We start from the raw sequence: 18,155 nt of genomic DNA, 5'->3' as shown, positions 1-18,155 counted from the left end.
GCAGATTCGTAAATCAGTTCTCGCCGGATAGTCGGCCTTAGGCCTTGTTCGTTTATGTCGGATTGGTGGGTCGGAACGATTCCTGACCGGATTGTTTCTCTAATTTATATAAACTTTGATTAGCTGGAATGATTCCGGTTGCAATCCGACACAGACGAACAAGGCCTTAATAAGATCCAAACGACCTTAGTCCATCACGCAGCTTGATTCAGTTTTTTTGTTCCTGAGATGCGGTGGCTGTACCATTTTATTACCCAAAACGTCACACACTGACACACTTGTGAGAGTGCAAGGCCACAGTACAACATGGCTTATTTGTTTTCTTTGATGGTGCTGGCATTGTTTGAGTGGAGTTGCTGTCTGGTTGTGCAGCATGGCGTCAGTTGGAGCCTCAAGATACACACAAGTGCTCCTTTCACGCCATCGCTTTACTAAGGCCTCTGTATTAAGATAAGCACAAGTAGTGAATATTGCCTTCCCTCCCCGGGACGGGCAGGGCATGCCATGTCAGGAAAATAGTTGCTACATCGGATAAGCTTTGCATCATCAAAGCTAATTTAACCATTTTCCAACAGTCTTTCAATTTGAGACTGTCAGCGGTAATGTAGAGGCAGATGGGGTGCCTAACACATATATACAGTACAGTGTACAGATGTGCTATCTAAGGTTTGGTCAGGCTAGGGTTGGAGCCTAACACAGCAAAACCTGCATCTCCTGCAGACTGGAGTCATGTGGTTAGGCCGCAGCCTCCAGTAGCATGAACGTCTAGTCGCAATCAGAGTGAAGGAGAAGGCAAACTACTCTCTTGGCAAAAGGCCACGGCATCGCCACAAAAAATGCTGGTTGCGTCGCATAGGTTCGATTCACTCACCACGACAAAAGTCAAATTTGGGATATTCGCACCCCCTCCTCCCAGTCCCACTTGCACCTTCTACAGTCCTTCGACAGGATGCATCTCTGGCAGACAAATCCGATGCCAGATACCCCGAATTCCCAGCAAGGGCACAAATGATTACATGAACAGGAAAAAAAACAAAAGGAATTAGGTACAAATGCGGCAACAACGATGGTAATAAAGTCATCGCATATCTTTTGCGGTTCACAGTTACATATCATTTACCAGCCCCCCAGGCGGCTCCAGCGATGTACACCCACGTATTGTATGATTGTATCTGAAAAAACATCATCTGAGTATCTGACAACTCCCAAATCCACCAATGCTCCGTTTCTTATGAGAGAACCAACGTTCCGGTCATCAAGTGCGAAGGTAGGACCACACAATATACATCATCACACGCAGCGACACAACAGGGGCTGCGACTGCGAACCTTATAGCCAGACAGCCGTGCTGCTACTTTGTAAGGTAGTATATGAGCAAGAAGACAGCAATGAAGGATGCCACCATGGTCGCCATCCTCCGGCTCGATTTCGTCTCGAAAACCTGTCAAGTGAAGTTATAGTGAGAAAAAAAAGGGTGCTAGAGGGGGAAGCTGGTCTACCGACGTATACGGAAACCCTCACCATCTTGAACTTGTCCACCGTCCCTGAAAGAAATCCTCTCGAAGCATCCATGTCATTACCCTGAACCGGAAATTAAAGTGTCAGGGTTTTATTGACAGCAACATAGCGTGCTGCAGGAAAGAAACTAGTACCATTCTGTCCAGCATCCGGTTATGGTTCTCCACTTCTTCATGTATATCGCCAGTCAGCTGAACATACAAAAGATTCAGTAAAAAAACAGTACACTCACAATACCCAACAACCAATAATGGAGTTCAAAGTGGCATCAATAAAATCTCTACCCCTCTATACTAAATCCACCACCACAGTTATGACTAATCTAAGTACACCCAAATTTGTGTACCAAAGTAATCCAACATCATGCAAATGAGTGAATGGCCTGGATCTCTCCCCAAGCCTTCTTCTCTCACTTATTGAAGATCCTAAAGCCAAAATCATCAGATCAGGGTAAGCGAAGAAGGCCTGGTTTGGTGTATTAGGGTGTGTTTGGTTGCGGGACAGCCAGGACAGGGACGTCCCCTGACGTTCTCTCTTGTCCCTCCACTTTTGAGGGATAACTGGGGATAACACTGGGATAGTCCTGTCCCAACCCCTGACCCTGAACCAAACAACCTTATTTGAGGGATCGTCCCGTCCCATCCCATCCTGTCATTGAAACCAAACGCACCCTTATAGAGGGGGTAGAGATAAGATGTGAACCTTAATGAATCTAATTGTTTATTTTCTTTACGAAATTTATCTTGTTTTGTATTTTACCATAGCATTAGCACGGACACACTACTAGTGTGAGAAACAGTGTAGAACATACAAAACTTAAATTTTATGGTCTGTATCACTGTATGCATAAATCCCAGATGGAAACATTGCATTTTACTGATGCAATTTCATGTGCTACATAAACACTATAACACTCAGATGGGGAGATGACATTTTTTTAATTATTCAATTTACTGATTTATGCATGAAATCCCAGCTGGAAAATAATTCAAGTCGATCTTTATGGCAGAAACACCACAAATGGTATATGTAACCATGTCATACCAGCCGGTTGATCTAGAAACCTGTACCAGTACTAGTATAGCTATATGGATTATATGAAAATTCCAATTGCCAAACTATTGCTTTATAGTAGATCTTTGTACAAAAACTAGCTAATTCTGTTCAACATGTCTATCAAATTGACAATTAATCTCATCTTTACGTTTGGAGGATGTAGCATCAAGGTATTTATTATCAACATTAAATAAAGCTGTTTCAAAAGTTTCCAATTATTATCATACTCAACACTGTGGCCCTTTGCTTTCCTGTTTCTAGTAGGATATTAAGTTTCTGCCAGGTCAATTGAAGGCAACAAAATGTTAAAATGGTCCGCAAAGATATGAAAGTGCAGCATACATACTCTTTTGAGAACGCTGACCCTATCATGCAAACTGTCCAGAGCTTGATCATTCTCATGCTCATGAATTTCACGAGAAGAATAAGCTGGAGCTCTCACCCCACCTTCTTCAATGCCATCAAATAAAGCAGCTCTATGGCTACGGAAGTCCCTGCAAATAATAAAAATGGATAAATGACATCATTACCATTTTGCTAACAACCAAAGCAGTGCAATTATCTACTGGTTGTCTGTACTTCCAATGACTGCAGAAGGAATATAGGACAAAGTAGCCATTTTTCATGGCATCCGCCTATTCTTTTCTCAGTTCTGTATAAAATAGGGCACTTTGTAGATGTCTAGTCTCATATCTTATGTATCTTGTCAAATTTAACATAGATGGCAAGTAACCACACCTTTTGCTTAGATCATTAATGGAGAAAAGGTAACTTTATACAAAGTCATTATCACAAAGCCGATATGAAATTGACAGGAAAGAGTGGTAAATTGGAAAATTAAGGATGAGGTACAATCTAATGAGGAAACTGGAAGGCTGTATGCAAGCACTTGCTAGTTGCTGCTCTGTTAATTTTCTTGAATTACGATTAGACTGCAATTCACCAATTACACAGAACGAATGCAGAGCAATTGCAGTAGGTAAGTTAAACTACCAGTAGACCAAGACCTGGCACAGTGACAGTCTTAATTAGTAAGCCTGTGCAATTAGATAGTATCGCCATTGGCTTGCAAAATGACTAGTGTTGGGAAATCATGACAAACTAATGAAAACAACATTTACAAACATTGCCACAACTGAATGTAACAATGTATTTGCATGTAAAACAAAAGAACAGGAATAGACAAGCTTAACTTAGTAAGGGGATGAAACAGAAGATTATTATATCCTACACAACTGCGATCTAGGACCAGAAAACAAAAATACAGCATTTAGCTTTGAATTAGTTCAATGAAAATGACATACGACTAAAACTTGTCTGGCTGCCCTGGAGAAGGGATCATACATGATGGTCAATATTTTTCGTGGATGTGCATATTTCATAAGTGGCTCAGGCAGCACAGAATTCAAAAGTAATCAATACATGCAAGGAACCGAAGAATCAAAATCAATACATGATGGCGGTCGATTAATGGAACCGAAGAAACAACCCAGGCCTAGGGTAAAACTAAAATGAGGACTATCCATCAGAATTCAAAACTGCCAAAAAAAAAACTCCTCATGGTCATGGTTTGACAGAACTGACTGCTAAAGTGGGGCTTCAAGAGGGGTAAATGGCATTGAATTCGTAATTCCGGGAAACCAACCACTGGTACCGGGAAATTAGCTGAGGCGTCACAAGAACAATGGGATTTACTTCACCAGGCACAAAGGGACAAGCGGGGGCGCAGCAGATAGTACTCAGCAGGTCAGGTATTGGAAGCTGGGTAACAGGATCCACCGTATGGTGCAACGAACGGTATAAACTACACAGATTTGCATGGGGAAAATTGTTCGGCACCAATACGGCAATACCACATTACTTCGCGTAAAAAAACGCCACATTCCTAAACACGCAAGCTCACGTTATGACATGAACCTGTAAAAAAAAGGCGGAATAGTTCGTTCTACCCACTAATAACAGTCGAGATAGATAGATATGTCCTGGGGATTGCTCGCTAGGGTTGAGCTATTAAGGATCCTGACCTTCTCGAGTTCATCGGACGCGACCTTCACTGGCCGAAGAGTTCTCACGGGTGCGGAGAAGCCGACGGAGCCTGCCTGCCGGTGTGGGTGGGCGGCGAGATCTGATGAAAGCTTGATGCGCCTCCTCCGTCCTTCTGGAGCAAGACCACGCAAATGGGGTTGGAGTCAGTGGGCCCAAATCGTAACCGATATTGGGCGGGCGGGCGGACCTGCGACACCTGCCTTCCGGTTTTCGGGTTGGGTGGCAACCGTGGCATGCACACTACTGCTACAGATGGGCCCATCGCCTGTCGGTTACGGCCCATTTCAATCAATTGGAGAAGATCAGAAGAAGTTCCATTTCTGCGCGGCGAATCGCCCGCCTTGGCTTCCGGCGATGGACGCCGCCGGGTGGCGGGTAGGGGGAGCCCTCTCGCGTCCAAGCAACGCAGTCTCCAGCCCCGATGCCCTAACGAGATTTCCGCTCCACCAGGTAACGCGCGACCTCAGGCTGTCTAGCAGCAGGTGCAAAATACGAGCCATTGGCAATTTTGCCATTATCATTTGTGGGCTTCGTCAGTATGCTATCGGACCCACAAATCATAGACACAGACGGTCCTACCAGTCATAGACACGGGATGGCATAATAACAGACAGTCAAATTTGAGAGTGGCAAAACAGCAAATTTCTCGCAAAATACTGTAGATAGCATTTTGAAATAAGAGGTGAGATAGGAAATATGATAGAAGAGCTGCTGGAGGTAGCTTCACTCTTACGGTGGCATTGCTGTCCAATGATGCTGTGTTGGTGCTAGTTTGACATCGGCTACGCCCAACACATGCTCGACAATATACTTCATCAGACACGTATATAGTATGGCACATTGACATGTCCTGTTTGGTACAACTGCTGTTTGCAGTTTGTTGGAAAAGCAGCTGAGAAGCTCGTGAAAAGCAGCTTGCTTATTATTTGCCCTTAGTTCATCAGAAGTGTTTTTATTTGGTATAACTTCTGTTTAAATTTATAAAGAAGCTATGAAATAGGTGTGCCAAACAGGGTATGAACTTCAGTGTCTGACAACTAGATGTCTATCATTGCCTGCGTCTTATTGTGGTCGACCCTGCTTAGCATGGAGAAGCTGCTTATGCGCTGTTCAGCATATGACCTGCTGTGAAACGAGACTCCCTCCCTCAAAATCTGTAACTTAGTTGGGTGACTTTTCAATAAGAAACAATCAAAACAGCTTATCCTGGGTGATATACGGCTTGCTCTGATAGAGTGTTTAATGGATTGTTTGAATGCACTAGAGCTAATACTTAGTTGGCTAAAAATTTGTTAGTGGAATTAGCTGGCTAACAAATAGCTAGTCAACTATTAGCTAATTTGTTAAAAGTAACTAATATCTTTCCCCTACTGGACGAGTTTTTTTTTTTAAAAAAGTAGCTAATATCTGAACCATTAACTAGAATGTTTAGATTTCTTTAACTAATTTTAGCAGTTAATTATTAACTCTAGTGCATTCAAAGAGGCCCTAAATACTAAAAATAACCCACAAAAAGACCAGACTAAATAATACATTATGGGTTATTGCTGTAGGTAAGACTGAACGAGAAGTGAAGTTGACATTTAATATAAACACGAATTTCACTGATCCTATTACTACTAGTTTACAGGGTTTTATAGTTTACATATGAAGAGACTTTCGTCAGAAAAGAAAAACTTGAGTCTGCTTTTAGTTCCCCTTTCTTCAGGTTCACATAATGTTCTTGATTTTTTGAGTCCATACTTTATTACCACCATTGTTATCTTTTTGGGAAAAACGAGAGAGATAAGCAATGGCTAAATATACTTGCTTACAGAGTTAAACAGATGTTCAGTACAAGCACTAAAATTACAATTATACACTCAAGAACCTTTTGGTCTCCACATAACAGACTGAAATGCAATACCGTTACGGTCTATTTCGTTTCAATCTTCTATTTATCTGCACCAAATGATGTGTTTCTTATTGAACAATTCCAATTTAATTCTTCTGCAGGAATCATCATGAAGAAACTAGGATTTCTAAACTACAAAAGTGCAGTTTGAAGTTTTAGTTATGAGTACATCAACACACAGCTTCTTCAGTAACTCAATGCCCATGCTAGAAAACTTGATTGACATCTGTAAGGTATTGTTACCAAAACTATTCAAACTTGTACAATAACTATCAAATTCCTCGTTTTGTCAAGCATTGTCCAGATATGCAAAGGCTACTGATTGAAGCTCATCAATATCATGATACCCACTCCCTTGCGTGGTCCAAGAAGGATTGCTGTTGTTGTAGTAGTCAGGCATGCATATATCTGGCTCATAACCTTCAGAATGTTGAGTTGACGTTGATGTGAAGCAATCGTTTGCAAAGTATAACTGCCTCTCACTCTTTACTGAAGAATTGTTTGCCATTGTTGGTTGGTAAAAGAGCTGCCCGTCTTGAATATAAGGTGCTAATCTTTCACAGTTTTCTTTCTGAGGGTTTGATGTCAAGGACCCATCTCCACATCCTTGTATTGCTAGAGCTTTGAAAGACTCTAGTTCTGCTTGCAGCCTGACCACCTATGAAATTTCACAAATAGTACACTTTGTAAATGTTGATTTCTTTGCAGTGTGAATTATTATGATTGAGAGACCTTTTTAAATAATCTAGAATACTATAAATTTATGCATTGTTAAAAAATAACGAAGTAGCGGTCTCATAATAAGATAGGAAGATATGTTTATTATATCATCACACTTAGTGGATAGCTCTTAGCTGCATTTATGAAATTATATGATACTCCAAAACTTTTTCATGTTATAGTTAAGTTTGTTGTAAGTGTTATTTCCTATGAGTCTACAGATTGACTGCTCGAGTGACATTTACCCTTTCTATATTGAATGTGAACCAAACACATCATTTATGCATAACTTTATTTTTGGAAATGAGTGCTAATGTAGAATCTTGTTACCTGTTGTTGCAGAGAAAAGATGTGAGCAACACAGCCATATATTGGATCTTGAAGCCTGGCTTGCGCCTCATATGACATAGTGACTGCAGCCTCGCAACGGTCACTTATTGGCAGATGCATTAGGAGCTTTGAGGCATTGCTAGCCCCAAAGACCTTATGGATAGCAGCAAAGTGCGCAGCCCCGTGCTCATGACAGAAATATGGAGCGAAGACACACCCCTTCACACACTTCCTGCGTAGGAACTTGCACGCACCACATGGTGAGCCAAGGCCTGTCATCTTGGGTCTTCTTCTTGGTGCTGTTGTTAGTCTTATACTCTTATTCTTACTCTTTGATGTGAATGCTATGAATCATGGGGTCATCATTCTCTGCTATTTATAGAGACTAGCTTATGCTGTGAGTAACTCAGTATATTGAATAATTAATTTATCTTGGTCTCCCTAGTGGACTACAAGTTCAATTATTTTAATCATGGTTGTTCCACTCTGAATTCTGCTTCAGATTCCTTCCAGAGTGGTTAAATGACAAACGATGTAACACTCCAAATTACTTATAATTTTCTTGTTGATTGTTTATTAGTTGATAAACTTTACATTCATCTCCCGGACTAGGGACTATGCAGGAGTGGTAGTTGCCATTTCATCAAGAGGATGGAAAAAATAAGAGAGAGGCTGAGACATCTCCCTGAACACCCATTTTCTGATAAACTTTACTCATATCCAAGTTATGTCTTAATCTTACTTCCTTCTGCTAGTTCAGTAAGGACAGAAATATCAAAATCTGCTGAACATTTTTTTTCATATGTTGTTGTCATCTCTAAGTACATGCTTAGAAGCTTGGCATTTTGTCCCCGAGATGCATCACTTATGATTAGATTAGAATTAGATAATCACTTCGCATAAAGTTTGTGTACCACCTATATGGCTAAACGGGTGGACCTCTCATGATATTTATTCTACCCTACTAGGCTGCCTAGACCATCACAATTCACAAATATTAGCTTTACTCAATGTCGCTATTTTTTGAAAGGTTGAAATATATCAAAGGATTTAGCCTTAAATAGGAGTGCATGGAAAACAGCCATCCATGTGTCTGAACCTTGACTTATAGGTTTTATTGTGTTTTAACTCTAGCCTACCCTAACTTGCTTGAGACTAAAATGCTTCATTATTGTTGTTGTTCTATCATAGTAGTAACAGCAGTTAGTTTATTTAGTTAGAATCTCATGGAGGCCACATTACTCATTATGTAAATTGTGGTGCTTCTGCTTGGCAATTTGCAGAAATAATGATAAAGCTTGACCACACCAATTGTGCCACTTTACAGACTAATGAAAGTATATAAAGGAAATGAAATGATCAGTTGTCACTACCTGCCACACCAGTGGCATGTATTTTGCCTTTACTATCATTCTCCTCTTCCCAACTAAATTGTGCTGTAGACCAAACAGAGCATATTTAATGATGCCTTTTCCTAATCTAAACCTTTCTCTTAGCTGGTTCCTATTGATTAAATTCTGATGAGAAAGCTGGTCCTTTTGTTGTTTTTTACTTTACTGATTATTTTAGTCACCTATGTATTTCCATTTTTCTTGACTAGGCTATAGCATCACCTATAAATCTAAACAATTTTTTTCTCAAATTTGGATTTATGGCCTTGCCATTTCACTGCTTTCTGCATCATTTAAAAGCTCAATGCACAGCTCATAAACCAGCATCTTTTGTTGATGGTTGATCAGGCACCTACTTGTTTGTGGATTGGCCTGCAGGGTCCATAAGCATAAGCATAATTTTCTTTTTGGTTTGATAAGGTAAAGCTTTCTGCTACCTGTTTGTTTATAAGTTTTATATTCATTATCCTGTACGTCAGTATGTGCCAGACCTGCAGGATCCAAAAGTTAAGAACAACATGCAAATTGAACCAAACAAATAATTGCAACATATCATGGAAACAGTAACTTGTTACTCCAGTAGATTGTCACAGCAAGCTAAAATATGAAGGCTCACTAATCTTATCTGCGGTCTTGGATCTTGATATGGTAACGCACCATCACAGCCCTAGTTGCCTATGGGCAAGCAAAGTCGCAGACCACCAGTAGGGGGGAAATAATGCATGAAGAAACAATGATGTCTTCATGAGTTCTGCAGTTATCTGCACAATTTGCATTCTCTAACCCATGTTAGATGCCAAATCTTTAGTGAATACAGACCCACGTGCAATTGTAAGTTAGTCATGGAAGCATTGTTATCTGATTTTCGGAGTACGGTGAAGGGCCCACTCTGCTGTGGACGTGGAACGAGTTGAAGTGGTTGCTGTTGAGGATTAAAAGATGGAACCATCCTAAAGCAATATTGTTCAGCTTTATGAGTGCATGCCATTAGTACCATATATATTGCTAATGCATGTCTAGTATTATTAATACCATGACACGCGTCATTTTTGCTAGACAGAAAAGGATTCCAGCCCCCATAGCTTTAGTGGAGTGTTCATTTACCTGGTTCGTTGGCTGTTAGCTGGCAACGGGGGCGATTAGGCTGAAACGACACATTTGATCTGAGAGGAACAGGTCTGCGTTTCGGAAGTAGTAGTAAGACCCTGGACTGGCGGGTGGTTAAAATGTGAACATCAGTGAGTAGCAGCTGATCGTGATTGGACGGTCAAATTTGGCAGTATTAGGATGCACTAGCTAGCACTAGGGGTGAGCAGTGGATACATTATAAAATAATCGAATTAAGCTAGAGTTACCTGCACGCATACACCAAACTAATAGCATAGGACCGGTCAAGATTCGAGATGGTGGACAGTAAGTAGATTAGAACCCCCAATTGGCCTGCACGTGTATGCATGATTGGCCGGCAGACGTACGTATCTGGTAGGTGGGGGGAGGCGGTGGCATACTCAAGCGGGAAACTTATACACATCATCTACTCCCGCCGTTCCAATGTACAGGTTGTTTTGGGTTTTTTTAGGCACACAACCTGTATTATATATCTAGGTATATAGTAGTTTAGGACAGAGGATGTTGGTTAACCGCTGAATATTGCTTGCTTTTCCGACTAGTTAATGTTTTAGTTTAATTAAGCTTGATTGGCAGACAAGCGATTGTGATAATCTCCTTGCTTGTATTGTATGCATGCAGGGCTCCACTGTGCCTAGTGAGGCACGTCTTGCGGAAAACAAGTGTATGTTGGTCATTGCCGAAATCCAGGAATCAGTTCTCCAGCTACTCCCTTCTCTGCCGTTGGATTACGTCGTCACAGGGACGGCTGAGCATGGTGCAGGGGACATGTGAGGCCCCCCTCGCCACTGGCGTTGCCGGAGGTACGCACGGCACGACGCAGTGACCAGTGAGGTGAGGTCGTTTTCCTTCTTTCTCTCGGCCGGTGGTGAGTTGCTAACCCTTACACGTACGGGTGGTTGTTTGTTATCACTTTGTTGCCGTTAGGAGATTAGATTAGATTACTTAAACAGGTGAGCCTCGGCGTAGGACGGAGACAGCACGCTTGGCTTATCTGGAGGCTACGCTGTAACCCAGTCACTGAGTACTAGACTTGCTAACTCAGTTTTAGTCCATGTTGATGATGGTGACGGAGCGCGGGAGACCATTGGACTGGACAGAAGTGAGTATGGTGCATGCCAAAGAAGCAAATGCTCTCTCTCTCTCTCCATCACAGCACATGCTGCATCTGCAACTGCAAGCAAGCAGGTGGTAGGGAAGAAAGCTACTTGCTGCGTCGTCTGTATTACCCCGTGCCGTGCCGGAAGAGCGGGTTGCTATCTTTGACCAACCGACTGACTGCCGGATGTTTGTGCAGCTAGGACTCGAGAGAGAGGAGATGGTTTGGAAGTGGTCTGGCATCTTGTGGTGTGGTCGCGTGACTGATGCAAGCTAACTGCGTGGCCCAATAAACCAAAAAAAAAAGGCTGGCTTTAGGACATGACAAGTGCAGACGAAGTCCGTTTCACTGTATCAGCAGCAGCATCAGCCCAGGCCAGGCCTGACCTCCGTCCCGTAGCCCGGCGGTGCGTCCCGTCCGGTCGCCGTTGTATGTACGTACTCCAGCTCCTGCGATCTTGAACTCTGATGGTTTTCTCGAGCTCTTGTTCTGGTCTGGGACAGTAGTGGACTGTGGACGCACCACGTACGTGGAGCTTCAGGAGTAAAAGGACGGTGCTGTATTACAGTCGTGGGTGGCGGTGCTCAACTGCAGCACGCGTTTTATTGAACAGCTATAGCTCCGCTATGGCGTCCCAGGTGCATGTATGCATTGGCGATGCACACTATGATTACCTACCGGCTTTCGTCATGCTTTTGCTAGCCATGCCCGGATGATCGATCTCCAAAGTTCTTCCGATTCGAATCCAATGATCGATGAGGTATACTCCGCAACTTTCTATTTTTGGCACAACATTTTTAAATATTTCTTTTTTTAAAGTTATAATCCCTTCGCTCCAAATTAAATTCGTGATTCATAAAAAATTAATGTATGTGTAATATATATGTCTAGATTCATAATCATCCATATGCATGAATATAGATATAAAAATTTAGACCTAAAACAATTACTATTTTAGAACGGAGGAAGTAGATTACATGTATATAACTTACAGAACAAACTTCGAACTCATAATATAAATTATACTCATAACTTCAACGTCGTAACAATGTTACGTGTAGAAAAGTAGTCGTGCTAAGTTGTGTATGAATTACATAAAAACTGTATAAAAATATATGATAAAAATCATATTGAGAAGTTTACTATGCAAAATGTTATATTGTCGAAGTTGTGAATCTAAGTCGTGGTAACAGGTTAAACTCAGTTGCAAAAATAGAAAGTTGCAGAAACATTTTTTTATTAGAAAAAGTAAAGTTGCGGGACTGCTCATCGTTCGCTGAATTCGAATCGGGACCGCGTCTGAATGCACGAGGCAACTAGTGGAGTGGAGTATGAACTCCAAGCAATAATAACCTGGCGAACAACTCTCCATGTCGCGTAAGTGGGCAGGTAATTCGTAATCCCAGTTTTCGCGCTCAGGCCTTATCTGATGCATGCTCCATCACTCCATCTCGTTGCGTTGTTGACTGAATAAATGTTAGTCCATTCGCGTCTGTATAAACTATAAACCTATTTGTTACCTGAAGAATATAAATATATAATGACGCGTATATGTATAATGGGCTCAATGTTCTCGGGCCCAAGACCACTGAATTGATTACGGTGGGCTCAGCTTGGACTTGGGCTCATGTAGTTATTAAACCAGGCCATAGCTCATCTCATTGATCTCAACCCGCACTTGTCTGCCTGGCACGTTTAGAAGTGGCTATGGACTCTAAATTTTAGACATATAAAATTTAAGAATCGGATCGTAATAGAGTTAGACTCTATTTCTATTATTTTTAGACTAAATTGAACTAAGGACTAATTGTAAAGAAACATTTAGGGGTAGTTTGACAACTGTATTTATTTAAGAGCAACTCAAATAGTTATGTAAATTTTAGCTCTCTAAATCACAGATTTAAGAAGTTGCTAAATAACTTTGGGAGTAAAAAAATATGAGTTCTCCAATAGTTCTCTAAATATAGGTTGTAATTTTATTTTGTATCTATCCACATAAAAAAATAAAGTCACAAATGTCATCAATTACTTTCATTATCTACATAATGCAGTAAACATTTTTGTTTAGTGAGTTGCTAAATGGTTGCCAAATGTAGAGAGAAAATAAGGTTAGATGAGAAGTTGTTAAATTTAGAAAGTTCATTTAGAGAACTGTTGGAGATGAGTTTTTGTGTTAACTACTTAAATTGTTGATTTAGGAATTCTATTAGAGAATTACTAGAGTTGCTCTAACGTCCTGTTTGGATCATTGGAATTGAATTCCATTCTAATAATAGTAATTTTGGCATATATCAATTAAGCTAATTCGGTTTTATGCAAAATATATTTGTATACTATTATTAGCAAGATGTCGGAGATATTTATGCGCTACATTTTTATTATAGAAGAGTAAGACGAAGAGTGTCATGTAAGTTATAGAGTAGAAACAAATTCTACTAATGCATAAAATCATTTCACATCCTCCACCCCATGAATTTGAGATAAGCTTATATCTGAACTTTGGAAAATGGTGGAATGTCAAATTCCAAACTAAATAAGTTACTTTATTGAGTAAATTCTAATTCTCTAAAATGAAGGGATTCAAACGCCCCGTAAGGGATTTCCATTTTCTAAGGAAAAATAGTTTATTTTCCCTTTGAGAAATGAGAATATTTGGAAAATAGAGTTGTGAAACTAGCTTATAGAAATTGTCACAGCCGGTAGCATGGACACAGATGTCGTGCCGGACGCGGAACAGATCACGGGCCAGAAGACGGACAAAGGCGGCCCAGCCAGAGGTGGCGTGAGTACATATGGCGTGGGCGCCACAAGGGAAAAGGCATCTTGGCACATAACTGAATTCTATTTTTTCCTTCTTAGATCACATCTGTCTTCCTCCTCCCTACCTGCTCTCTTCTTCTCCCTCAAGTTATGTTCCAGGCCCTCAGGTTTCAGTTGAACCTTGTATCCAGATTTTGTGATAAGTGAAATAAATATCATGGCGTGACACTTATGTGTGTCATGTATTTGAATCCCTTGGATATCATAGAAATCCACCTTTCTAGGGTATACACCTTTTAAGACTGCACCCAAAGATTTCCAAAAACACTGTTTTGGATTGTTCTGTACTTTAGACTACACTGTTCATAAGGTAGACGTTCTATAAATGGGATAATTTTTCGAACACGTCCTAAACCTTTACAATGAGTAACTGAAAGTTCCGAATGACTTGCGAGGATGGTGGCAATCAGGTCCTTCTCATGTCCTTGCAATTTCATGCCTCGCAAGCATGCGATGGTGCCACGAAAGGTGCGAGCTTCGGCATCCCTATCCTACTCAATGAAACAACTACAATCTAGAACCAAACCTAATTAATCCCAAATATATCTCAATCGATGATCTTAATCTATGTTGCACTAACACCTGATAGCCCCTACACGGGTCATCGTCTTGCTTTGCGCCAGTTGTCTATCTTGTTTTGCGCCTGTTGTCTACTTTTTCTCAATTGCTATATACAACCAAAAACAAGGCAATACAGTGTTAAAAAGATAATCAATCATCATCCTCAAGCAGTTATCCCTTCGGGATAATTCCTTCGAAGACGAAGGTCAAGGCTTAGCCGAGTAAATCAAGTCTTAATTGTGTGAACAAGTAAATATTTAAAGAATGTAAATGAGTTTAAACATGATAACTCATCTTAGATATGTCAGTATCACATTTTCCTCTTTCGTATAATGAATTTATAATCGTACCAGAGTGAGTTAGAACGAAGGTGCTCTGGAGAAGAGATTACACACATGAATTATCCGGCCTTCAAAAGGTACTTTATACATGGCACTGTTCATCTATTTATAGGGAATCGTACAACTTCGTACAAAATTACATTCATACCCACATGGATTACACACAGGATTTACAAATAATACAAGGGCAACATTGTCTTTTGCCTTCATCATTCAAGATGACACCTTCTTACATCATCTTCATGTGTTGTTATGACGAAGTTGACTTTGTTATCTTTAAACCATTCCATACCGAAGGTAGTATGATGTCGAAGCTTCTGCAATGCTTGGCAGAAACGTTGATAACCAATGGTTAATCGTGTGTTTTGAGGATCTTCGAAAGACGAATGCCCCCAACAGTGCCGTTGTCTGCCTATATGGGCACATCAGTGATGTACAGAGTATACATGCACAAATGGAGTCATCCCTGTTGGATGGCTCGTGGCCGGTTATAGTTTAGCTCAACCCATTATCCACCGGGCTCATGTCGATCCAGCATGTTGTTCAGTGTCTTATTGACTGGATATGGGTGTGGAGCTAATGATGGTTAAAACCTCTATAACCAAATTTGTCCTGTGTCGGTGGTTAAAGATTTCTGCTTTCACATTTGTAGTGTCGAAGGCAAAGCTTGTATTGATTTGATGGCTATTTACTGTTGCTATTGCCATAGCGAGTCGAAGTTCTTACCCAAAAAAAAAAGTTATGAATAATCAAACTTGCTCAGCGCCAGAGCTGTTGATTAAGCTACAGCATGCACAGTTGTTCGGTCCACATTTTACCGATCGCTCAAGAGGAAAAGGAAATTGTGAAGCAAGTATATAGTAGTAGTATCTACCTACAGCTACAGGTCAAGAAAACAAAAAGAAGAGTCGAAGAAGTTGAATTGATGAGGACAATGCCGCCCAATTCAGAGCGGCAGTACGGCATTTCGGGATCCCCTGCTCTGGCTGAACGAGAAGAAAGACCGGCGCAACCTCCTCGACGATGGTGGGCCAATGTCGGCGGCGGCATTGCTGCTCTCCGCTTTGCCGTCACCTCCTGCTGTGACAGCCTGGGAGGCGCCGGAACTCTGCCGCAGAATTGTCTGCAGCGCGAGGTAGAAGCGCTTGTCGGTGCTGGAGTCCATGGACAGCGACCGGCGCATGGGCAAGAGACAGCCGTCTCCTCCTCCTCCTCCCCCTCCCCCCATGCTACAGCTGCGGCAGCTACTGTTCCGGTGCGCGGTCTCATGAGAAGGCACAGCCTCTTGTTCGCCGGCGGCGTCTGCGGAGGCAGGAGTAGGACTACTACTAACAACATCTACGGCGACGTCGTCCGTGGCGGCGCGCGGGAGCGGGACGTCGAGGTGGTGGTGGTGGCAGCGAAGGGCGGCGGGGTCGGAGACGTCGGCCCTGCAGAGCGGGCAGCTGGCGGCGGACTGGAGCCAGGCGTCGATGCAGTCGATGTGGAAGGCGTGGAGGCAGGGCGGCAGCACGCGGAGCCTCTCGCCGTCGCGGAAGTCGGCGAGGCACACGGCGCACGCGGCCTGCTTGGCCTCCGCCGCCAGCACGAGGCGCGTACTGCCGTGGCGGTACCGGAACGTGGGGATCCGGCGGATGGCCGCCTCCTCCATGCCGCTCCGGCGTGGTGGCTCGTCGTGCACGGTGACGACGACGTGGCGGCGGTGGCCCGGCCCGGCGGCGACGTCGTCGTCGTCGTCGTGCATGCCCGGGCGCCAGAAGAAGAGGAGGCCGCAGCGGGTGAGGACGAGGTAGTATGCCAGGAGCAGGAGCGAGGTGGCGAGGATGCCGACGATGGAGACGGAGAGGACCACGAAGCTCGTGCCGGGGAAGGACGAGGACGGCGACGACGCCGTGGGCGCGTCCATGTACGGAACTGGAACCGGTCAAGGCGTGGCGTGCGTAGGCAGAGCGGTGCAGCAGTGGCAGTGCCAATGCAGCTCCGAGTTGGATAGTGCAGTGCAGTCTGTGCAGAGGAGGGTGATGGGGATGGGAGATGGCAGGCAGGCACATTCATCCTCATTCGGTACTACTAGTAGTGGTCGAACTGCCGGCGAACGCGGCGGGACATGGCAGGCAGGCAGTCAGCCGTGCGTGTGAACGTGCCCATTGACCCGTGACCGCCGCTGGTAGCGGCAGCTGCAGGCGTGAGGCATTGTCGGTCAGCGTACCTTGACCACGCGGCGTGGGCTGCAGTTGCATTGCAGGTGATGGAAATTAAAAACGATGAGAAGGGAGGGAGGGAGAGGGACGGCGCAGCTGGAGCTTGCTTGCACTGGAGGTCGCGGCCTACCTGCCGCCGCATTTGCAGTGCGCGCGCCCAGGGACCACCGCACCAGCCGCGCGCTCGGTCATGCCGTCTCGTTTCGGACGGCCCCGCCCGCCGGTGGAGGGAGACGCGTTTCCCACTCGCAGTCGCAGAGCCAAAGCAGAAGCAGCCGCGGTTCTCCAACAACCACGTGCTCCACCACATTTTATCCAACGGCTTTGTTTGCATCAAGATTCGTGCGGGTGCAACTAAAATATCGTGCGGCACCAGGCGCGACATGCATGCATTTTTATCGCGAGAAGCTATTTTCAACCTCGGTGTCTCTCTCTCTCCTCTCTAATGTGATGTGGCCGAGCTGATGGTCTGTACCGATCAGCCTAGCTCCAACGTGGGACTGTTCGGCCAGCTAGACAGTGGGTCTGTCGACCTGTCAGCTCAGTCGATACTGGAGCTAAACCATACCGATCTGTACACGGGATAATTGGTATGGTTGGTATCCACCGTCTTGCCAATCTAAGTTTTTTTTTAAAAAAAAAAACTAAATTCACCCCGGTGTTTGGATTCATTTGTTTGGTTCCCTGTCTAACTTGTCACAACTTGCCTAACTTGTCTGACTAAGATTAGTTCTTTAATTTAAACGACTGACCTTAGGCAAAATGTGGCGTAGTTAGCCACGAACCAAACAGGCCTTTACACCCTCACCCCCAGTTCACTTGTCTTCTTTTATATCATAGCCTTCGACTCTCTGTTTCAATATAGATTCTAGGTATATTTCGAACTTCAACCTTTGATGACTCCACGAGCAATCAACACAATATCCTGAGACCGCTGTCGGTGTGAGACATATCTTCTTCAACGGCCTTTCTCTCATACATCATTATAGACAAAGTTGGGCAAAAAAAAAAAACAAAAAAAAGACGGAATGGAAAATGAAAAATGGTGGT

General features: G+C 43.2%; 4 protein-coding genes across 4 annotated transcripts; all 4 read right to left on the bottom strand.

Moving 5' to 3' along the window:
- Window positions 1–1,047: 1,047 nt before the first annotated feature.
- Window positions 1,048–4,759, bottom strand: LOC100285054 (BET1). The gene is made up of 5 exons (NM_001157949.2): window positions 4,599–4,759; window positions 2,921–3,068; window positions 1,653–1,709; window positions 1,522–1,581; window positions 1,048–1,441 (listed from the first exon to the last, which is right to left on the bottom strand). Exons 1-5 carry the CDS (start codon window positions 4,610–4,612, stop codon window positions 1,352–1,354), a joined length of 369 nt encoding a protein of 122 aa, NP_001151421.1. The 5' UTR covers window positions 4,613–4,759; the 3' UTR covers window positions 1,048–1,351.
- A 1,643-nt stretch (window positions 4,760–6,402) lies between these two features.
- Window positions 6,403–7,906, bottom strand: LOC109943494 (LOB domain-containing protein 29). Its single transcript, XM_020546663.2, has 2 exons — window positions 7,565–7,906; window positions 6,403–7,172 (listed from the first exon to the last, which is right to left on the bottom strand). The coding sequence occupies exons 1-2, from the start codon at window positions 7,841–7,843 to the stop codon at window positions 6,804–6,806; spliced, it is 648 nt and encodes a 215-aa protein (XP_020402252.1). The 5' UTR covers window positions 7,844–7,906; the 3' UTR covers window positions 6,403–6,803.
- A 2,801-nt stretch (window positions 7,907–10,707) lies between these two features.
- On the bottom strand, window positions 10,708–11,888 carry LOC118473140 (uncharacterized). The gene is made up of 4 exons (XM_035961809.1): window positions 11,857–11,888; window positions 11,624–11,717; window positions 11,158–11,339; window positions 10,708–10,918 (listed from the first exon to the last, which is right to left on the bottom strand). Exons 1-4 carry the CDS (start codon window positions 11,886–11,888, stop codon window positions 10,789–10,791), a joined length of 438 nt encoding a protein of 145 aa, XP_035817702.1. The 3' UTR covers window positions 10,708–10,788.
- Window positions 11,889–15,640: 3,752 nt separating this feature from the next.
- Window positions 15,641–17,175, bottom strand: LOC113687189 (uncharacterized). The gene has a single exon (NM_001367494.1). It carries the CDS (start codon window positions 16,808–16,810, stop codon window positions 15,851–15,853), a length of 960 nt encoding a protein of 319 aa, NP_001354423.1. The 5' UTR covers window positions 16,811–17,175; the 3' UTR covers window positions 15,641–15,850.
- Between the last annotated feature and the right edge of the window lie 980 nt (window positions 17,176–18,155).

The sequence above is a fragment of the Zea mays genome, chromosome 1, assembly GCF_902167145.1.
Source record: "Zea mays cultivar B73 chromosome 1, Zm-B73-REFERENCE-NAM-5.0, whole genome shotgun sequence".
Classification (NCBI taxonomy): Eukaryota; Viridiplantae; Streptophyta; class Magnoliopsida; order Poales; family Poaceae; genus Zea; species Zea mays.
This window is presented reverse-complemented; position numbering and strand designations above follow the sequence as displayed.